Source organism: Gobius niger, assembly GCF_951799975.1.
Source record: "Gobius niger genome assembly, chromosome: 17".
NCBI classification, from domain to species: Eukaryota; Metazoa; Chordata; class Actinopteri; order Gobiiformes; family Gobiidae; genus Gobius; species Gobius niger.
Genome location: NC_136868.1, coordinates 27165504 through 27188826, shown reverse-complemented (window position 1 = coordinate 27188826; position 23323 = coordinate 27165504). Strand labels below are relative to the sequence as shown.

Sequence of the window (23323 nt, the reverse complement as noted above, 5' to 3'; positions counted from 1 at the left end):
GAAGGAGTCGCGGCTGTTTCCGGCCCTGTGCGTCTCTGTGGGTTCTGAAGTTCTTTGATCTGACGCAAAGTAGCAGGGTGTTACTTAGTAACATGGTCACAGTCAGGGCAAACCAGACAAACAAACCTTTCATTTACTAAAACACAAGTCATATGGAGATCACTGTTTCGTATGCACAAGACAATGTGTTTTCACAGTTTTATTTGTTCAATGTGTTGGCTAATTGTTATAAATAAAATCAATGGACTGGCCAATTCCAACATTTGACAAATTGTTTTGATGGTTTTGGATGTCTCCAACTACTAACCTACTCCCATAGACCACACCTATGAACATGTATGTGAAAGTCTAAAGAGTCAGAAGAGTTCACAGAAAACATTTCAATGTAATTCAGTTAAGTTTCTGTGCTAAATACATGTAGCCTGTTTAAGCAGTGATATATAGACAACTCTTTTAAGCCACATCATACATTTTCTCAGACATTTCAACACACACAATACTAATATAATAAAGATTCTTGGAAATCATATGAACAACAGGTAGTGAAGTGAAATGATCCTTTTCTTCATGTAAAGACATAAGCCACACAGACAGACCCGTGCACTGTGATAGCCACTGAGGCCTGTTTCGATGCAGCAGAGCTGTTCCATGTGCCTCCCTCATAGAAGCTCTTTTGTTTTGGTTGGTTAATAGCTGTTTAAAAGACTCTTTGTGGGTCTGGGGGACAGTATGTGCCTTGTCTCAGTCTAGCTGTCAGCCTTAGCAGCAGCAGCTTCCGCCGGCTGAGACTGCTTAGACACAGTGAAATGGAAGGATCTCATGGACTCCTCCACCTTGTTGAAGTCAGGCCTATTGGTATGTCTGAGGGCAGAAAGAGAGCACAATATGTGGTTCTATTCAACATTCTTCACACCAAATAGTTTTATAACACACAAAAGAGCACATAAACTTTACTAAACTATAAATTAAACAGACTATAACTGCAGATGAGTCCAGATGTAATGTATATTATTTAAATGCAGGCTAATACTGTTGATAATGGGTCATATTTCCTAAATCAGGAAGTTGCTAAAGCTGACCTTTTACAACTTCCAAATACAACTTATTAAGATCTGTTTGTTTCATCCAAGTAACAATTGTGGAAATGACTGTCCAGAATACAGACATATAAAATGTAGAGTGAATTGGTGTGGGGTCTCAGGTGGACAATTCTGGCTGAATTTATCTCGAAATAAAACTGTCAATATCGGAAATCAAGCTCTGTGAACAGCTAATTCACCACTAGATGGTGCCATATAGTTATTACTGGATTAACATTGCAAACCTACATTCATGATCTTGGTAAAGGATGCCCCATCCATTACTAAAACAACTGTTACTACCACTACTTTTACTACTACTATACAGCACTACTACTTACTCATATGTCCAGCATTCCAGCATGAGATTGTACATGCGCTCAGGACAGTTAACGGGACAGTCCAACCGACTGCCACCTTTTACGAATTCCAGCACCTCCTGGCCTTTTAGTTTCTGGTAGAGCACAAATGTCCATGCAGTGATATTGAACTACAGGTGTATTGTTTGATGATGAGCGATAAGAGTACCTTGTAGGGTTTTCCTCCGTAAGAAAAGGCCTCCCACATGGTCACTCCAAAACTCCACACGTCACTTTTACTGGAGAACTTGTGGTGGCTAATGCACTCTGGAGCGTACCATTTCAGAGGCCATTTCCCTGCACTGCGAGCCTAAAAAAGTAGAAATGTACACAAGATATTAGAGTAACTAGACTGTGCAAATATAGTAATAAATAAATAAAAGCTGAATTTTCACAGCAAAGGATGCTTTTTACACCATTTGATCTTTTTTTCTGTAGTATTTTGCAAACCACACTTTTTATGATGCGTTACTGTCACACAGAAGGCTTTGTCAGTTTTGAACCTTCAGATGGTTCTGGGGGAGAAGTGGGAAGTCCTCAACCTCAAAAATTTTCACATTACTACCCTTTTTCCAATGGGATGTTCTACCTCAATTGGCAAAACGGATCTAACCTAAACAACCCTCTGATTTGACCCCTCTCTTGTACCTTGTAGTAGCTCTCGTCTGCGTTGAGAGCCTTGGAGAGCCCGAAGTCGCTGATCTTGGCGTACTGATGGTTGACCAGGAGAACATTTCGAGCTGCTAGATCTCTGTGCACAAAGTTCTTGTTCTCCAGATACTTCATGCCCACGGACACCTGGTGCATGAGGTTCACGATTTCCTCCATCGTCACGCTGTCCCTGCGAGTCAACACACACACAGCCAAATGTAACCAAGTACATCCAAATACAATCGTTCGAAAAGCCAAAACAATGCATGCTATAGGGCCCGGACCTTCTATTTGCGAGGAACTTGTTGAGAGGCCCGGCAGAGGCCATCTCCATAACCAGCATGAGGTTCTCGGCCTCGCACAGTCCCAGCATGCGCACGATGTAGGGATTACTGAGCTGGTACATGATCTCCGCTTCCCGCATCATTTCATCCTTCACCAGCTTCTCATTGTCACTCTTCAGCACTTTGATGGCCACGTCGATCTGACCCCTGAGCAAAACGCAACCACGTTATGCGCACATGAAGCTGATGAAGAATCTTATATTGTAAGATAGTTATTTATACTTTGTAGGTTTATAACAATTTTGTCGTACTTTGGGAGTGAAGGGAGGACATTGTAAGCTTCAATTTATTGCCTAGAATAACAAAAAGCCTCGCTGCCCTCTCTTACTTGTCTGTTTTGAGGACTCCTTTCTTGACGCAGCCGAAGTTCCCTGACCCAAGTTCCACCTCGTCCAGCATGAGTTTGGACCTCTTGATGTTGAACTTCTTCAGCTCGTTGGGGTTGTGGTACGGGTTGAAACCGTCGCAGTCCATGGGCAGCAGGTCCCGGTCTGAGGGAACAGCCGAGTCGGACTTTGAAGCGACGGCTACAGCTCAAAAGCACATGTTAAATAAGCATATGTTGGGTTTATGTTGTCTATATTATGCTTGTTAAACTACTTTTGAATACTTTTGCCTTGATATTTATTGCGGTATGACTTAAAATGATGCATGTGTGCAGAAAATATCTCTATCACTAAAGATGGTATTAAATGTAGTTCTGAAAAACGCCAGCAGAGGGCGCAAACCTGCTCCTTCTGCTGGCAGAAAATGACAGCTGCTCACAAGTAATAACTATAATAGTTAGAGACTTACTGAACTCTGTGCTAGTTTTTGTTTCATGTAGATAAGGGAATTATCTCTAAACCCTGGCCAAACATCGCAAATCAGTGTTTGGAGCCGTGAAAAGCAGTTGTACTTGTGATGACTGACCTCTAGGTGGTGGTGCATATCCATTTGGAACGGCCCGCCTCTGAAACAGTCACAAGGTACAGTTAAAAAAAGGAGAAACACATGCTGCTCGCTCCAGTTTAATGAAGTTCATGGATACTTACCGTTGTAGGAAGACTAGGTGCCTCTGTAAAAAAAAAAAAATCAGAATCAATTTTGTGTTTGGTTATAAAATAAGTAAATAACAGAACTCTACTTACTTTCAGTCGTTATTCCATTGGAACAGGCCTCTCCCAGGCAAGTGACCAGGCCATCGGGTTTCAACTTAAGGTATTCAACCAGCTAATGAGAGAGAAACACGGACAACTATGTAAGAAAGTATAGTGGGACGAACAAGAAAAATTAGAATGAATCACCAATGCAAAAATGTCACACAATAGCCAGGGTTTGGAACAGCATTATCTTTTCTAAAGGGGATGACGTGAAGCATTTTTGAGGATTATTGACGGTCCAATATATTTTAATACTGTGTTAGGCTTATCTAATATTCACATGGACACTTTAGCATTGGTATTATGTTTTCTACAACCTTTATTTTATTACATATATCATGGTAAAAGTAATGCAGCGCTAGTTTTATGAACAAATGAAATACCATTATTGATCAGCGCTTTGGAAGCATTTGAAGTAGTATTTTTTTAAGAACATGGAAGAGTGTTTCGAGCTCGGACTGAATATGCTGGAATACACGAAAGCATGCATAAATGATTCAAAGCAAAGGCCAGTGTTCATTCAAATTCCCACTCAGAGCAAATATTTGGTGTGCGATAGATAATATGATCCCTCCCAGCTGTGTTTAAAATTCTTAAGCTTGAATTAATAAAAAGTCCAAAAAAATAATGCTCTCCACATATTTTTCTTGCTCTGGTTTGTCTTGACCGTAGGAAAATATTAGTTACTTATGAATGATGATAGTGCAAAATCCCCTCGTGTTTTATCATCAGAACTATTTCCACACTGAGATTGTAAGTCTGTAAAAGTAGTTGAAGGATATCACAGAATACACCAAGAACTAGTGTTTCAGCTCAACTAATACCTCACTACTGCAGCAACTGTTAATAGACAACAACTACAGTTTCAGTCCTAACCCAATTTAAAATAGACTCCTGGTTTATTTTTTAGTTCATAAAGTGTCAAGTAAAGGCCCTATAACTGTTTTTTTTTTTTACCTAGCAGTGGAATGGGTGTATCTTATTCTAAAAAAAAGACCTTTGTGTGCAGTGTATCTCATTATTTACCTTTTTAGCGATTGTGAACTTGCAGCTAGTTATTGTTGTTTACATTATTGTGTAAGTATTGCGCCCTGAGTTACAAAAACAACTTTTTTCAGTAATATAACACGTTACTGAAACAAAATATGAGAATATATTAGTCATTGCAATTCAAGTAGCTCAAGCTACAACCGCACTTAAATATATGAACCAAAAAATGTCCCCAAACAGAGAGCAGCACCGAATCAGGCTGGACACTGGTGTATAAGATCTGCAGTCGCGCATAAATGTCGTCAAAACAAAACACGAGAGAGTGGGGATGAAGAAGGAAAAGGAAATTGTTGACTGCACTTTTGTGTGTGGCATTATTACTATTTTTAGTTTATATTTTGCCAAAGTAACTCAAAGTAGTGTAACTCAGCTACATTTCTAATACATGATTATACAATTACATTTTTAACACTGTATTCACTAATATAGAATATATTACAATTTTAAAGTAACTTGCCGAACACTGTCCCTTTGAAGAATTGGGATGTTACAAATGCATTGGGAATGTTGCGAATGGACCACTACTGGCAGTATACAAATAATGCGGTCCCTTATTATTTAATTGTAAATAAACAAACAAAAGTTAGCATGAGCAGACTGGTGCCTACCTGCCAGATAGTATCAAACTTGGTTCCCTCTGGCATGGAGTACTTTCCCGACTTATCTTCAAGGATCTGATAGTGATACACGGTCTTCCCATACACCATTGAAAGTGCAAATGTCCCGGCCTCTTCTCTGTCTCTTATTCTGGATAGAAAACGGCACCATGTTACCAAACCACGTTGACGTCACGTGTTGTTTGTGATCTGAACTCACAGGAACTTTCCGTCGGGCTGCGCTCCGGAGTACAGCCGCCTCTCTCCCTCCTGGCGTGAGATCTTCCCGTGATGCCAGGACATCTTCTCGTGGGCCGTGGTGGCGATGATTCTCTCCAAACAGGGGGCCTGGCTGATGATGGCCTGCTCCATTTCCTCACCCTGAGAAGAAACTGCTCATTTACCTAACACAAAAGCTTTAGCCCTGCGTTTGTGGGTTGTCAGATATTGGTTTTCTACCATTGCAGCATGTGAAATATTTCAGATTGCAAGTTTGCTGTGTTTGTTGAGTTATTGGAGTTATCTGAAGAGTAATCATATAAGAAATAGTATTTATAGAGCGGTTTTATACATGCGACTACTTAAGATTAGATTGTTATTCCTACCTTGCTGCTCAAAGCATAAGACAAATGTCAATACAACAAACTCTGTCTATGTGCAAGGGAAATGTGCAATGTGATTGGGTATTAAAGGCCCTGTACCTGATTTCTTTGGCGTTGTAATTATAAAGCGTTTTTATCAACTGTTTTTGTTTGCATTACTGTGACTGATCCTGAAAAGTCACCCTGGAACGTGCTTATAAACTCTGAGTCTGGACCACAAATAACATTTTAAACTCTCTTCCCTCTTTCTTTGCACTGGGCCTTGTGTTCTCACCTCCAGGTTCCAGACCCGCCTCACGTACTCCCGGAGCATGTTGTCCCGCATGCTGTCGAACACCCCCTGTTTGATGGGTGTCTCCGGGGCGCGCAGGCAGGGCTTCTTCAGGGTGCACGCCAGCCCGTCCGGGTCTTTGTTGTAGTACTCGCACAGCTCGGCGGGCCCACAGTGCGCCTTGCCCCCGTGGATGCAGTAGGTCCCGTTGAGCTGCTTCTCGATGGGGTAGTGGTGGAATTCCAGGTTCCACACCATGGACAGCACGTAGCCGCCCAGGCTGCGCATGCACTGGCGCAGGAGGAACAGGCCGTTGCTCATGCCGGCCAGCTTCAGGTACTGCTCTGCATCGTAGCGGCTGATGCTGCCGTAGAAGAAGGGCAGCTCGGCCGCAGGGTCAATGGACATGGTGCGGGACGGGCGCAAAGATCAACGAGTAGCGAGTCTGTGGAAATAGGACTATATTATCTATACAAACATGTAATAAAAAAACATACGTATACATCCACTCCATTGATTTCATTTGGTTTTGAATCAGTCCAGCCAGTTTTGATGTTTAGCTTAAATAATTAATTAATAACATTTTTTTCTATATTGTGAGTCGTTATAATGTATTGTATTTGTAGCTTCAAAATATTGCCAGCACATTTACAGTTTCTCATGTTCTCAATTTTCAAGCTAGAAAATTGGACAGCAATTCCAGATTTGAACAATATTTTCTGCTTTTTCTTTTCAACTAGATATTCAATTATTAAATATTATTAGTTTGACTTGAGTTCTTGATCATTTTCTGTGAGAAAACTCATTCAACAACATTCAGGTCAGACTGGCCTCAGTAGCGGCGACTTAATATCCCAAAATCAGATCTGTTCTCTAGTAGTTTATAAAGCACTCTGCCTTTTACCTTTAATTTTCGTTAGACAGCGAAATCCTGGAGTCTGGATATTGTCGAATTGTCAAAAGCACGATATCTGAGAACATTCAAACCGATTTGAGATGATATGTAACAACTATTTTCTTACCTGCGATTTTCTAATCACCAAAGTCTCCGTGCAGTCTCGTCTGTAGGCAACATGTCATGCCTCTTGAGCAGCCACACTTTTGAGAGATTGTGTGAAGACGAACGCACTGAGACAAAGCCACAACAGGAAACTGCAGTCCGCCCTCACACAGCCGCCTTCTCCCCGTCTCCTCTGCTCGACAGGTGCACGCTTCGAGATATTTCTTTCAGCTATAAAACACAACAGCGTCATTTAAATTACTGGGAAGCTCGGCAAAATGTATGGTTTAAAATGAAAAACTAATGGCTAACATTATAGATCAATGTCCTCCAATGTGCAGGGATCTTGCTCAGGTAGTGATGACATCACTACCTGATATTCAAGCAGAGCATTTTATCAGGTGGAAAATATCTGATCAGATAAAGTCGACAAATATAGTCAGAATGTTTTGGAAAGTTGACAGTTTGGTTGACACCTCATCTCATTTTTTGCTGATGTTTTTTCTTCATGGGTAGAGGTTAAGTTGGGGGAAAAACCACAGCTTCCTGGCTCCACTCTTGACCACATCCACAGTGGACGGCCAGAACGACACACAGAGTGACCACAAGACTGGGCTGTGGTCTGGGGCTGAGGATGCCACATCAAACAGGCAGCCGCTGCTAAGCACATACAGGTGAAGTGTTTTAGGAGAATGGAGCCATGATGTTCATGTTCATTTATGTGTGGAATAAATCTTCAGTAGTTACACTTGAGCAGTCAAAAAATAGAAAAAGTAGAAAACTGTTGCATAATCCCTTGCATGACAAGACCTGTGATTATGAGATTTGATGCTGCTCACAAAACTCATCCAGGAGTGTTGAATGATTGAAGATTTGTATCAGCTAACTGTTAACCTGGTAGATTGATATCGCAGTGCAATTCAGTGACACCAATCTGTGTGTTTGTGAACTCACAAATATTGTGAGAATTCATCTTGCTGAAAATATCGTGGAAGTGTAAAATACAATTTTTCATTTGAAACACCATAAAACCACTGAAGACGTGATGTTTTGTTCTTTACAATGAGAGCAGCACTGCCTAAATAGCTGTGTTTATCTACTAGTCACAAACTATTGCAAATGATTTTGCTGCTGTAATTTCTATGATCCCTTTGGTAATTCAATATCGCTGCATACTGTAGTGCAGTTATTGGTTTCTTATTTAACCTGGATTTTCTACCCTGTAAACAAAACTTGACACAGATTGTTGGCTGCTCTGAACCACAGTGTTGCATAACGTCTTCATTATCAATCAGGCCTTAAATGATGAGAACACAGTCACACAGAGCGGGCTGCATGCAAACTCTGCATCTGCAAAGCAAGTGCGGCCCTCTACCTAAACCTGTGAGTCACTGTGGGGGAGGAGCCCTCTCACCCAAATCTACAGACGCTACATGTTTTGTATGTCTGTGAGCTATGAAGTTTGTATTCTACAACTTGTTTGATGACAAATGAAGAACTTTACCCTAACTTTGCTTTTTTAATGATTGTAATTACAATCTTGTTACTGTGCTTCATTTTCAACAAGCTCAGTCCTACAGCTTTACAAAGTTCAAGCAGTGTTTTCTTTTATATGATAAATTACATGTTTATAATTGAATCATGTGCAATATATTCTCTCTAGAGAATATCTAGATCAGTGGGTTCCAGAATTCTCAGGCCGCAACCATCAAGACCAACAAATCCGAATCCCCCACTGTAGAATAAAATTTCAGGTGCAAAACATTAAAAAAACGTTTGTTGGATTACACATTTTGATATTTGGCTTAATTTCACTCAAATATGCTTTTTTCAATCAAAAATACATTGTTACAGACACAGACATGTATCTTTAAGCAGGCCGGGGAACGCCTCGGGATCCCAAAACCTGTTCATCATGCGTGGATACGACCCGGCCCCGGACAAAGCGGAAGAAGATGGATGGATGGATGTCCTCGTCTTTGAAGAGCACTTGATGTTTTTTTTACCTACACAGATCACAACCCTGTGCATCACTCTCACTGCTGGTTTTTATCTAATGATCTGCATCAGTGGAAAGAGTTGACCTCAAAAGTGACTAAAATGTCAAGATGTCCTGTTATTTCCAGTTATTGACTTTGACATTAGACTGAAAGTGTGTCTGAAAACACAGAAAAGGCTGCAATTTTTAATAATTTTCTACACAACAAATTATTTAATCTCCAAAGGGTCTTATTTCAAACTTACTAACCCTCTCAGCAGTTGTCAACCAACGTGTTCTGAAATGATTAGTTTAGTTGTTCGTTGTCGTGGACATTTTTGCTTTCAACCAAATATATATATTTTCTTCAAAACCGTTCAGCTGTTGTTCCCAAATGTATTTTAAACCATATGGACAAAATGTTATTTTGATTGTAGAATATAATAGCTACTCAACACATCTTCAAAAGCAACATTCACTGGAACCTATATTTGTGCCCTACCCCACTGTTTGGAAAATTCTGCCAGTGCATTGTTATTTGTGCATTATTTTTAGCTGTAAAACAAGCTACATTTATGGCAACTTGGTAAGACCTGACATTTTTCTATTTCAGACCAACATCGTTTGACTGTGGCTGAGAGTCATGCAGATATGCTTTTCCCCAAAATACAGGTTGTAACTTCTCCAAGCGATAAAGACGGGCATAGGCACTGGCCACAGGGGCGTGTTTTAACCTCCACACTGTTCTATTCCCAGGCACAATGAAAGCAGCTATATATATTTTTTGGTACAAGCAAAGTCAACTCTGTAATAAGCCAGAGGAGCTGTGAGTAGCGGCGTGGCTATAGCGCAGACACAACTTTATTTCTCCTCACACTAAGCTTGTGCACAGCTGTGGAAACAACACCGCAGGATGTCTGGGGATTCTGAAACACATGCCTTAATTCAACCTCCCACCACGAAGACAAACAGGATTATTATGCAGACCAAGCTGTGAATTTACCACGTTGAAAAAGTCGGGCGACGTCTCCCATGCAAATTCGACGACATGGCACTCTCTGGTTTACCCTATTTTAAATGGAGCATGTCCAAATGTTAATAGGACTTTGCATCAGCTGCAGCTTTACTTGTGAAGTCTGTGACCTTCTCAGCAGAGTGAAACTATATATATATATGAAAATACTGTAGGTAAAACATTTTAGATTGACTTTTTGTCTCTAAATGTGTCATCATTACTTACCTACTTACTGAGATATGGGCAGCACAAACCTGTCACCTGTCACCAAGATTATGGGTGCAAATGTCACAAAGATACGATGAAAGCAATACTACTTTCAACGTACCAGAAGAAATTATGAAAAAGTTCAATATAGCTATTTGAGTGGGTGGACAGGATGACAGATTTAGTTCTCGCGTTCCTAACTTAACTAAGGACAATAATGGAATCAGAGGGTAAAATGAACTAATTTTTGACACCTTCTGGACTTGAAATACTTCTGATTGTCAGATGTCTGTGAAGGGGAACGTGTCCACAAACAACAGAGGAAACCACCCCTGTATTTGTGGCATTGCACATTCGGAGAGCAAAATCACATGGTAGAGTCAAACACTAATTTGCTAGATCTGAAAAAGGTAGGAGTTACTAAAGCTGTCAATCCTGCGTGGGCTAACTAGTTAATATGATGAATGCTGAGGAAAAATATACATAGCAAAAGGACAATGGGTCTGTCCTGCTCAGTGTATGTGTGGTGTTTAATATCTTTGACTTGTTAAAATGAATCCTCACCCAGAAACGGTGACTCGTTGTGGAGCTCTGAGCCCAGTCTCTGAGTGCAGTGTGTAAATGGGTTCACTGCTCCCTCCTCCTCCTCTGTCTGCAGCTGCTTCACTGAGCTGCAACCAATCACTGAACTCAAACCTGTCAAGGCGGACAAAAGAAAACACAGCACAGGAAATCAATGTATGCTCCTTCACAATAAAGTGATCAAAAGGATTTCGGATTATTCAATGTGTATATCATTGTTACTTCTCAAACTGTGGCACGTGCACTGCTGGTACCACTTGATTTTTTTTTTCTGGTATAGACATGTTGATTAGATCTTGATCCAGGCCTGGTGATAGTTTGAGAAGGTCAAATGTTTAATGACTGAAACACAACACAATATCTCTTCTTATTGTTAACCAGTCACACTTACTCAACAACTGATGGAGGGCTCACCAACGCAAAACATCATATGCTGCGGTGTTCTTGGGCAAGACACTTTACCCACACCACCTTGCCTCCAGTGTCTGCACACTTACACTGGAGTGGCTGTGAATGGGTGAACTGATCCATGCAAAGTGCAGCACTGGCCCTAGAGAAGCGGCAAACACCTGTAGAGGCAAACATGTGACTGCTGGCTAATGTATTGCTAGCAGTGGTCCACATATCGACTATGTGAAAAAGAAAACACTTACAACCACGTCGTTGTCTGTGTGTTGTGGGTTTTTGCAGCCAATTTCAATTAGTCAGTTTGTGTAGTTACTCTGGAAGTTCCAAAAGAAATGTGGTTTATGCATAAAATAATTATAATGATTATATACGTTTATTATTATTATTATTATTATTATTATTATTATTATTATTATTATTAGTAGTAGTAGTAGTAGTAGTAGTAGTAGTAGTAGTAGTAGTAGTAGTAGTAGTAGTAGTAGTAGTAGTAGTAGTAGCACTACTTTGAACGTGCACCGGAAGTGTCGATATTCCCGCACGTGCGTCTTGACTGTGGAGTTGCCGCTAACGTGAGGAGAAGTGGAGCGTCTCCTCCGCCGCCTGCACCGCCTCCTCTCCCTTCGCTGCTGCGGACACAGCGGGACAGTGGACTCGGGACAGCGGCCACAGGACACTCTCAGCTCGGACACGTCTGGAGGGAACTCAGGGGGAAGGTAAGTGCCCATATCCCGCTAAAGTCTGCGCCTTCTTCCGTGCAACACGTCTGGAAGGAAACGGTCCTGACATGATGCTGGCAACAGGCTGCAGCTCCAACCAGTGCTCTCTGCTTCAGCTGAAGTCTGTTCAAATATATTTGCATTTGATGAAACTTTGCTTTATAAAAACAAGTAAGTTATTTTATATTTTTGTGTGAATGTGCACTAACTTAGTTTTGGAGTCATAAGTCATTACTGGACATGCCAGGGCCACTCCAGTCCATATAAATGGATGATGTGGCCGTCTCCAGACATCCTCAGGATTGACTCAAACTGAAGAGCTGCTTTGTGACTTCGGCCTCTGGGGGGAGCAATGGCCCTCACACTTCTAATGAAGTAATGCTTTACTTAGACTAGACATTATGTAACTACATTCAATGTTTACTGTGTGGACTAATATTCTCAAAACCAACACATATTAAACACAACTTTTTGTCTTTCTTTTTTTTTCTTTTCTTTTTTTTTTTAAAATCAAAAGTAATTACCTCAAGCCAAACATGTAATATCAAGTTCATATGAATGTAAACGTTTTTATTTTGTTATTTGACCCCACTAATACAGTCTACTCTAAACTAATACTAATTCTTTCTACCATTATTTTTTAATTTATCTTGAGCCCCCAGCCCAGATCCCCACCTTGCTAATCCCTGCCACAGATAACTAAACCCATCGATATTAAACACCTGCAGATAATGTGCTATTGTGACCTGTGACCAATCACTCATAATTAGACTCAGGTGACAGCACACGCTTCATCAAAGCAGGACCATATGTCTGTACATTTGATAAATACAAATGATCCAAATGCCTGAATGGTTATGAATGAGTACTATACAAGCTGTAGAAACTGTGGTAAACTTGGATTAGATCAGCTGTTACTATCTTTCCTGAGGGGTCAATACACATGTTATAAATGTAGGCTAAGCACATGCAAGTCGGTTTAGATCAATTGACTGCACAGGGTGTTGTATAACTGCAGTTGCTCTAACTGAAAATATTTTATTTAGAACATTCCTGCTTCCTGGTTTTGCCTTAATTGTAACAGGAAACCAAGTCCCACAACTCAATTTAGTGGTACAAAACCATGCAATATAGTAAAAAGGTTGGCTGCAATGTTCTGTTTGGTTTTGTTGGTCTGTGAGATATAAAAACAAACACACATCGTAATTCATCTGCACAGTGTGGGAATTGTTGAGTAATTTTGACTGTGATTTTATGCAAAAGGACTGCAGAAATGCAGTGCAAAAGAACTGTCAGAGACTTCCAAAAGGCCTGAGTCACCTACGTCTGCAGCAATAATTGTGTGTTATGTAATATAAACGGAGTATGGGTCCCAGCAGACTGATAGAAAGTGGGCTGAGAGATGTAACTCGTGTGTGGAGCAGTGTGGACCATCTGTGCTGTACTCCCAGAGCCGCTGCGGTCGTGTCGAGTCAGCGCTCTCTCTAAATATTGTTTCAGATTTGTGAGGCACATTCTGAGGCGAGGGGAGCACATCCGCGCGCGCCCGCCTGCTTATGTTCCCACTTTTCATCTGCACGCTGTTTATTTGGCCAAACGGAGAAAGGAATGCCCGCCTCTTTTCACTTTGGACCAGACGCTCCATGAGTTTAGTCTGGGATTTAACCCTCTGTATTATTTATATCACCTGTTGAGGGGATCACATGGCTGTTGGGTGAACCCAGGAGACCTCATAATATCGCTGAAAGATCACTGCACAGGCACACAGTCTGACGCGCTTTTTGGCTGTGCTCAATAGTCACTATTATTGTTCTAGTTTGACAGTGCAGACCTCCACTAAGGCATTGTTCAATCTTTTTAGGGATCTTTACTCATGCAAAAAAGTATAAACGCCACTCTTTTCGCAATAACCTTGCACTGAGCACAAACTGAACCTGCTGTGCTGAGAAATCCAGTGACAGATAGTGTTTTTCTAGTTTCTAACTGGATAAAATGTGGTGTAATGAAAATATCTCTTTGTTGCTAAACAGAGGCCCGGGTCAGTATGATCCTGACTCAGCACTCTGGGAGACAGAGCAGTTTAACTCCTTTTTTATCGGTAATACAAACACTCCCTCTCTGGCTCCTCGGAGCAGCCGTCTCTTCCTCTAGACTATGCTACTTATGGGCCATATGATCCGCGGCCTTATGGTCTGTTAGAAAAGGGGGAAGCCGCACCAGCAGCTTAATGAAATAATAAACCCAACCTAAAGCTGATTCATGAGCTTCTGGCTGATCAAAGTGTAGACAGTGTGTGTGAAAGAGAGCGACCAGGGGGGTTAGGCAAGTCCCTGGACACTTAGCATCTGTTAGTTCCATACAGACTTTTCTCTGAGTCGCTCATATGGCTCTGATTAGTGGGCCAGCTTTCGGATAGCTCCACTCTTCCCTGGCAACGCTTCCAGACAAGGACAGCATAGTTAGCCTGTGAAAAAAGAGGTTACTGTACATCCGTCGCACCACATAAAAACCTCTGTTCACAACTGGATGACAGGATGAAGAAATGACGTGTCAAATGCTTCTGGGTCCAGGCACCGGCTTGATTACATTCAAATCTGGCCCTCGCTTAAATTCCCACCTAATTATCCTGAGCCATCCAACTTTTCTCACAATGAAACCTTTCTTCTCCTCTTTCCTCTTCACCTTCGCGGATTGTGATTGCAATTGTGTGGCCTGTCTGCAGCCCGGTCTGTGCTTGGCTGTGATTTAGGTCGGTCTATACGCTTGATATTCCTGGGGCTGTCGAGGTACGGGTCCAAAGAAAACAGAAAAGCAAGGAGTGGGAGCGTACGCGCCGGCTTGCTTGGCCTGCCGACAAACATACGCTTTTTATTTTTGCTAAAGTGATACAGCCCAGAGAGGAGGTTTCGCGCAGCGCACAGCAAAGATGTACAACAGCATCACCTCCCCCAGACAGATGACTCTTCATTTAGGCTGATAAGCTGCAAACATTTCCCAGGACACTACCAGAAGAGGGTGCATGCATGTGCCGTGGTGTAAGGGGGGGCTTTTCAAGGCTGCACATGCCTTCATTTAAGCAGCCTGACTTAAAAAGCACCAAGGGGAACCGCTGTGGGGTCCAGGCTCCCTCTTACTCTTGTTAAAACAAACAAAGCGGGAGTTGGTTGTAATAAAAAGCACTTGATATCAAGCTGTAAGTTTAATAACCCCTCAATAAATGGCGAGCGGGAGCAGCAGTAATGAAACAGAGGGAGTTTGACATGTACAGGAAATGACTGAGAGAGGGCCCGAGGGAGGGGACAGGGACCAGGGGACCAGCAGGCTGCAACAGGACAAAAAGTCTAATGGATTGTGATTGCAGAATTATTTTTTTCAACTAGAATCTAGAATCAACTAGAAGTGTATGAGTGAGATTTGAAACCCAGGTTTTAAGCCACTTCATCACTATGCCCCATCTGGAATAGGACAGGCCATGCACACTGTATTTAGACACTTTTCACCCCTTTATGACCGTTTGAAGACACGGTGCTGGTCACAAAGCGCTCTTTTTTCCCCATGTGTATAAATAAGTGGCATTCCTGCACATATTTACACTTCAGAAATGCCCTCTCCCGGTTTAATCCCCCATGTGGGACGTGCAAAGCATTTTCTCTCTTTTCAGGGGGCAACTTGCTCCACTGCTTTCGTCACAAAAAAGGTTTCCCATCTGCTTCCGATTACCTTTGGCTGGAGTTGGTTTGCAGCCAGCCATCTGGGCCAGTGTGGCGTCTCTACCCTCCCCAGACAGGAGGGAGGGGAGGTGGGGACACAGAGCAGTCGGCCTCCCCTTTAGCTGACGATGCAGTCCGGAGTTTAGGAAAGGGAAGGGGCAAGTCAACAAAAAGGGCACTGGCTCTGCTCTGTTTCTGTAACGGGCTAAAATAGGTCTGAGAAAGTATCTTTGTTGTTGTCTTTGGCTCAAACACACAGAACAGTACAACTTCATATGTTCCACTTAATGCTTGTGCTAATTGAATAAAATGTCCAAATGATTTACAGTTGCAATATATTGCAACATTCAATTTTTCTAGCAATTCTTATACGAGTCTCTGTTAAATCATACACATTTTTCTTGGTTCGCTTTTTTCTTTTGTTGTCTCTGTTGGCCTTTCTTAATTTTATGCAGTGTAAGCTTGAAATGTGCAAATCTCAGTCAGATGAAAGATCTCACTGATATTGCAATATGTTATATAATTATCTAATATTGCAATAATGGTAATTTGTGTATAATATAGTAGGACGCGACCGATCGGGATTTTTGGGGTTCAATACGAAGGGATTGGCATGGCCTATAGCCGTTATACTATATAAGTCGATATATTAAGTAATTTAATTTGATGGTTTTTTTAATCTTTCAAATAGTCTATAGTTAAACATCTAATATTATAGGTTATTAATTATTAAAGGTTTAATCATATTAATATATCTAATAAAGGTCAACCAATGTGGTTTTTCTAAGATACCGATATGCGCTGCTGATATTTAAATACTGATATTGCCGATATTGAAAATACACAATATCGCCCCAATATATCGGCTGGCTGATGTATCGGTCGGGCTCTTGCATATAGTGCTGCTTTTGTCCAGATTTGATAAAGTATGCAATGTAATTCTAATGTTCTTTTTATTGGTGACAGAATTGGAAAAGTAAACTCCACTTCAGACCCCGGAAAACATAGAGGGGATCATTTATTAAGGCAGGTGCTAAATAGCGGGTGCAAGGAAGTAAAATCTGCTGTTTTGTGTTGCACTTAATTTTCCACTAAGTGCATTTGATTTTGCCTGTATTACAGTATAAGGCCTCCAAATCTGATATGTACAAACACAATAATGCTGTGTGAGTTTGCACATGAGCAAACACTTGGTAAATGACTCCCAGAGTTTGTTTGTTTGTATACTTTATTGTCCCCTTAAGGAAATTTGTCCTCTGCATTTGCCCCATCCTCTGATGCCACTAGGGCAACCCGTAAGGAGCAGATGTGGAGCCAGGCTGATGCAGACACGGTGAGAGCATGACAACTCCACACAGAAAGGCCCATCTTGGGAATCGAACCCAGGACCTTCTAGCTGTGAAGCGGGAGCGCTCACCGCTGTGCTACCGTGCTGTGTTTCTGAAATTATGACCTTAAATTCTAGAACGCTCTGAATGCAAGCTCTTAAAATGAACTCAGTAAAAAGGAAATATGTGAATTGGCACTATGACCAAAAACATTTACAGGTAAGAGAACCAGAGCACTGGTGCAAAGGCAGAAGACAGTTCAAATATCTGCTGCTGGTAATTTTAGCCCAGTCAATTAACAGAATGGAAAGTAGTTGATGAAATGCAGATCCTCTCTGGCTCTTTCCATCGTCACATTGTCACATTTAAAGTGGGAAATGCCAAAGGCCTGTTTATTTCTTTGAAGGACAAACTGTAGCAGCTGCCTCCACTCTCATTGTCTGAATCTCTTCATATAGAAGACGCTCATACCATCAGACAGCTAATTAGTAAAGAGTTGAGGCGGGCTGCGTGCCAGCCAGTCCACAGAGTCCACACCCAACTGTGCTAGGGTCCTGCTGGTTCCCTCAAATTGGCTCATTTTACCCCCAGAGCCTCTGACATAATGCCCACTTCAGACCATGTTTGGACTTTAAGTGCGCTCTTTTACCAGATCAGTGGCTTTCTTTGTGTTTGAAGTCGTCCCGATGGCAGCCCCATCCAAAGGGAGGCTTAGAGATGGGGCCGGCCCGGGACCTGCTCTTGTCCGTGGGCATCAGAGCCTGGTTTGATTAGCCTGAGAATCAGAAGGAGAGGTTTTCGCTAGACTCTGTGATTCACTGTCTTCATAGACTTCAGTGATGACCTAAATGTTGCTTTTTGTTACAAAGCAGACTTGGATGCCCCATGTCAGTCTAGTAATGATTCCCAAGGAGGTTAGGTGTCACCTTTAGGGAGGAGCATTGATACTACTGTGTAACCACATTAACCTTTAAAATCCTACTAACGTTACTGCAAATGATCGTTGTTGATTGGCTTCACTGAGCCCGCCCCCCTCTCTCTACAGGACAACAGACGAGGGACCACATCTTCACCTCCAGCCCTGATACATTAGATGTTGCCATGTCTGTGTGAACGTTCAGCTTCTCCTGTAGCAATGGCCAGCCACAACACCAGATTGTCCCACTGCTAGAAGCCGGGACATCCCTGAGGACAGGAGACATGTTGGGACAGAGGCGCGGGGACCACTGCACTGAGTTCTGTTACTATAGCGACCTCTGCAGTAACCATGGAGATGGCGTGGAGGACAGGGCTGCCCAGCACTATAGTCATTGTTGTAGCACTTGCCATGCAGATCGCCAGAGGTCACAGACATGAGTTTGGTCAATCACAAGGTAAGAATTGTGTCATTTATTTCTGTCAGTGTGTTTGTGTCAAATCAATCAGTACCTCTGGATTGGAAGACTACCAAAAATGCATAAATATGTCTGTATCTTTATTGTTTTTTCTGGGACAGTTACGCAGCACTCTGTTTAACACGTACATTTTGTTGATATGCACTTTTCAATGTTAACGCTTCAATGTCACATGCATGTGTGTTATAACTTTTGGATGTGCCTGTAGCAGTGTCTTGGCTCTGTCTTCCAGCTCTTGTCTCTTGTCTTCAGTTGAACTTGAACTTCTTGACAAATCATGGTAAAGCTCGCAGCCACGTGCCCTGCACCCCTGTCCACATACACACTGAAGCGCAACAGACTAATCCCTCAAAAGCACAGACATACACAAACACCCAGAATCCTCCAGTGCCCTGGTGCCTTCACCCAGAACAGGCCTGTCATTGTATATTTCCTAAACTTAACCTCTGAACCCTCACAGTCACTCGTCTCTAATAGTCGGCCGCAGAGCTTCCTTTAAATAACAGTGTGAGGCCGATGTGGACGAGGCCACTGTCGGGACATGGCTCAATACTAAATGAAAACACAGGCCGTTCAATGTTTTAGTTACAAAACAAAATATCCAGTAATTTATCATCTCAGACAGTAGACAGGAGTGGCACCAAGTTGGACCTCTGTGACCTGAGATCAAGGGAGGGACTTTTTTCCAAACGCTGTGCTTCCTTCCACTGTGTTCATTTAGTGATAGCCATAACAGGGTGATGCCCACATGTTTGACTGTACTGCTGTAGATGGTGTTAAAGTGGTTTCTTTCTATGGTGTAATGTACTGCTCCCTATTTGATTTTAGGCAGTCTTGGACTTAGCATGACTCTTGTAACTAGTAATGGTTAAATATTGCTATCATGTGTTGAACACATTTGACTACTTTTTTGAAGATGAGGGTCACTCTTTGTTTTCCCTGTTTCATAAACGGGCACTCAGATCTGGCTCTCATTAGCATGCACTTAATTCTGTGTGAGGTCTTGTGAAGCCTTCACTGGAGGTCAGTTTTATCTGTTCCTTAACACCCCTCTTTCATTCACAGCAGGAGAGTTTTCCCCGCATCAAACAAAGTGGTCCAGTCCAGCAGCTGTTTACTCTTTGTGGTTTGTTAGAGCTGGGACCCAGGGAAGTGTTTTGTGGGAAACAACTCTGTGGGAAAGACTTGGGGAGAGTGGCACCAGTGGCTTCACTGCAGGCATTAGCGACATTCTGTGAAACAATGTGCAACATTTCATTCAGAGAAAGAAGAAATTAGTTCAGAGTGCATTGCCTTTAAGTGTTAACCTGGCTAACGCCAGACTGCTGTGTGCGCTCGAATCATTTCGAACTGCACAGCAGGCTGGGGACCATGGCCGAAATTTTCACATGGATTTGGGAACCAATCACAGAACGAGGAGGGACGGCAAGACGATGACGAGCTATTCGATATACGGAAGCTTGTAGTTTATTTACGAATTAAAAAAGAAAAAGTTTATTTACAGATCAAACATGACAGCAGCAGACGCTACGCTATTTTCCGATCAAGCTTCTAAATAGTTTAGCTCGAAATTTTACAGCGGGTACGTCATACGTCATCGGATACGATGATGCGATTGGCTGTGGCTACGTGCAGACGCATGATAGACATTCGTAGCGCCCAATAAACGGCTATGGACGATCATAAACCACACCTCTCCTACGGGAAAATGAATTGGTGGTCCCCAGACTGAATATCACTTGTGAATTTAGTCTGGCGTTAGCCAGGCTATTTAAGTGTAGAAGCTGGCAGCTGCTATACGTTGGTTAAACCTCTCAAGTGTCCAAAAGTGACTCGTTCTTATTCCTAACCAATTACAATATGTGGTCTTTTAAAATTAGAACTCTGTCCAACTAGTTGAAAATGACCTTTTGCACACATGTGGGAAAGCTGCTGCTTGTCATACACAAAAGAGGGCATGCTTGAAGCGACATCGGCGCGATAAACAAATGAATAGGAATACGGGCGATCGCTGTTGTTGTTTGCTTCTGCGGTTTTTGCTAGATGTTGTGGTGAATTGTCCAGGCCTCTAACTCTGTTTTCGAAAATTACTGATCTGTTACAGCGCAAGGAAAGCAGTGCCCTGTTTGTGAACTTAGGCAATTTAATGTTTTTAATAAAAAGTATTTGTTCCATGATAGACTACCACAGCCCCCGGATGTGACAACATCACAATCGCTCATATGAATAAATATGAATATGACTGCTTTACTCTAACTGCAACTTTGACTGCAAAGTTCGACTTTTGTACGGATGGCCTGCTGTGTCCACATTTTTACCCACAGTAAAATTATATGAACCTTTTCAAGTATGTTGCACACTTTCATAGTGAGTCTGACCATTTATTTCCTTCAGCGTAAAATAGCAGTTTCTTCTTGGAGACATTTTATCTGGCAATGTTGCCTTTAAGAGATGTCAGAGTGCTCTCTCTCAGGGTAAGCGTGCCTCTGTACCACTTTGGCAGAAGGCCAGAGGTCAGATGAAGGTGATGACCCATGAACTCTTTGTGGCTATGTGTATTTGGACTGTAAACCTCCACAGGGCTGAAGTATGGGCCACAGAGTGAACCAGGGCAGACAGGAAGTATATTGTTTCACTGTGACCATGGTGACGACCCTGCTGGCCTCATCTACAGGTCACTCTTAGAGGAAAAAGCTCTTGTCAGCAAACACCCAAAGGCTTACACTTTTCCAACTGAATTACGCAAAAAGGCTTTGAACCAGATTCTCTTCACAAAGTTGTACATGTTTCCAGATACCATGGAAAAGATCAACAACAACTTTGTAATTTAATTAAAATGTTTGAAAGTTTAAAGATGTACAATAATATTGCTTGTGTCTTGTATGCTTTATGTCTGTAGCTGAGTTCCTGTCCAGTCTGGGTCACTATGAGATTGCCATCCCAGTGCGAGTGGGTCCCGATGGAGAGACCATGGACACTGCTCACCCGCAGCACCGAAGGAGACAACGCAGCGCTGAGGACAAACTGCCTGACTCTGTATAATCTTTCTTCCATTGTTGCTAAATATGTCAACAATTTGTATAAATATGTATACAAGCTACTGTAAAATCCTGTGTGCAGCTCTTCTATCAGCTCTCCACATCCAACAACAACTTCCTGCTGAACCTGACTTTGCAGGGGGGGCTGCTGTCCCGCCTGTTCAGGGTAGAATACTGGAAGAGGGGGCGTCTGGCCTGGAGCCACCCTTACTCGCCACACTGTCACTATGTGGGACACCTGCAGGATCGACCACACTCCAGCAAAGTGGCTCTGAGCAACTGCAACGGCCTGGTAAGATAGTTCCTAGATTGTAGGACCCTTTTATGACCCCTTCAACACTCAAACTACATTTATTACGGCACCATCGATTTGTTAGCATGGACTAAAAGTGGTAGCCTGTATTTTGTGTTTCTCGTGGTTAATTCCCACTGCTTCTTACAGAAGGCGCTCCAAGCAACATACGAGATGCTTTAAAGAGTGGTCCTTCCTGTTCTGTACTTTTCAGCCGTCTAGAAACACAAAAATTATGAAAATTCAACCGTGAAATTAAAATTTGACCTAAAGTTAGATCTTCTGCTTGCCGTAACGGTAGCGTTGGTCCATACGAGTCAAACAAGGGCTGCGCCAATGCTTGCGGCCAGTGGTTAGAGTTTGTCGCTATTGAGAAAGGTGTGTTGTGAGTGCACTGCTTTCCCTTATCAGCCTCTTCCTCCCCCTCATCAACCTTTACGTCGTGCTAAAGCCACATGTACTTCATTCAGCTTCTAGGCTACATCATTTTTAAGTTCTCTCTGGACAAAGAGCTAAGCACAGACAAGATTTTTTCACTCTTAAAAGATTTTGTGAAGAATCGGGGCTCACACACAAACGAATGAGAACCGTCAGAGTGGCCACAACTATACCCCTCTGCTGCATTAAGTTCTCTGTGCTATCTCCCGCTTGATTTCTCTCTTTGGAGAAAAAAGCTGACCCCCAGTGAGCGAGAGAAGCATGCTCACAAACAGTCTGGTCTACAGTGTCATGTGACCACGGTTGGCTGCCCAAAACGGTTCAATGGCGCAGGTTCGAGCCTCTCTGATTTTGTTAATAGAACACAGCAAGTGCCGCTAAGCTCTGTTTGCGGGTGAAATGTGGCAATGTGTACGAACTTTAGGTGATATAATGTTGTGTTGTTTTACGTGGTTTGTGTCGCTGTGACCATTACTCTGTTGTTTGTGCCGCTGTTATTATAGAGAAATGAAAAGGGAGGTAACGATTGTATTTATCTATGTGTATTTCGCTCTGTTATCGTTTGATTTCCTGCAACTGGGGCAAGTTGCATCTTTCTGCCGCACAGATTACATTATTTGAACGCAAGTCCAGTTATGAACCCTGTCTTCAGTCACAAAGAATCGCGGTGAGTCATTGTGAGTCACGACTCAAGATGACTCATCGCGACTGGAAATGATCACAAAATTGGGCAAAAATATTGTGTAGTGCGTGCTCAGCTTTAAACACTATCTGTGTCCAGCGCTGGTATCACAGAGTGCAGGGCTGAAACGTGATCAATACCAGCATGTGTTCAACTCCCCTCCCCCGGTCCACGGAAAATATTCAGGTCTGGTCCGTAAGATAGAGGAACAATGGTAGGGGCCACCCTTCTACACAAGTAAAGATGTAAGTGCTTTATTTGTCATTGTACAACTGTACAAAAAAATTGCATTCAGGTGTTGAGTTAGTCCTGAGCCATGAGTGTCCAGCCCACTTACAGAGTCAGGTCTGAAGCTGAAGATTTCACTGAGCGCTCGCCATCAGTGCCAAAGTTAAAGCCTGTGCTTAGAAACACAAGGTAGAGCCCAATAACTTTTAACTC

At 42.3% G+C, this 23323-nt stretch overlaps 2 protein-coding genes across 3 annotated transcripts in view; one reads left to right on the top strand and one right to left on the bottom strand.

Annotated features, from left to right (window-relative positions):
• Positions 1 to 288: 288 nt before the first annotated feature.
• Positions 289 to 7213, bottom strand: zap70 (zeta chain of T cell receptor associated protein kinase 70). 2 transcript variants are annotated; one of them, XM_079574645.1, is made up of 13 exons: positions 7117 to 7213; positions 6098 to 6539; positions 5442 to 5602; positions 5234 to 5372; positions 3564 to 3645; positions 3468 to 3490; positions 3346 to 3385; positions 2762 to 2960; positions 2374 to 2580; positions 2087 to 2279; positions 1608 to 1748; positions 1421 to 1533; positions 289 to 861 (listed from the first exon to the last, which is right to left on the bottom strand). In XM_079574645.1, the coding sequence occupies exons 2-13, from the start codon at positions 6500 to 6502 to the stop codon at positions 747 to 749; spliced, it is 1818 nt and encodes a 605-aa protein (XP_079430771.1). In that variant the 5' UTR covers positions 6503 to 6539; positions 7117 to 7213; the 3' UTR covers positions 289 to 746. The 2 variants fall into 2 exon arrangements, with proteins under 2 accessions (XP_079430771.1, XP_079430772.1); XM_079574646.1 differs by having other exon boundaries at positions 290 to 861; positions 2762 to 2924.
• Positions 7214 to 11852: 4639 nt separating this feature from the next.
• Positions 11853 to 23323, top strand: part of adamts10 (ADAM metallopeptidase with thrombospondin type 1 motif, 10) — a 31782-nt gene continuing 20311 nt past the window's right edge. Inside the window, exons 1-4 of the mRNA XM_079574635.1 lie at positions 11853 to 11997; positions 18084 to 18411; positions 21332 to 21468; positions 21553 to 21762. Of these exons, the coding sequence (XP_079430761.1) occupies positions 18306 to 18411; positions 21332 to 21468; positions 21553 to 21762 (453 nt within the window). The 5' untranslated portion in view covers positions 11853 to 11997; positions 18084 to 18305. The remainder of the gene's footprint in view (positions 11998 to 18083; positions 18412 to 21331; positions 21469 to 21552; positions 21763 to 23323) is intronic.

Excerpts from the sequence above, each read along its gene's own strand:
- zap70 (XM_079574645.1), bottom strand. The coding sequence starts at position 6,502 with ATGTCCATTGACCCTGCGGCCGAGCTGCCCTTCTTCTACGGCAGCATC. Across the intron at positions 5,373-5,441 it reads CAGCCCGACGGAAAGTTCCT|AATAAGAGACAGAGAAGAGG; the intron begins GTGAGTTCAGAT and ends TTTTCTATCCAG. Across the intron at positions 2,961-3,345 it reads ATATGCACCACCACCTAGAG|CCGTCGCTTCAAAGTCCGAC; the intron begins GTCAGTCATCAC and ends TTTGAGCTGTAG.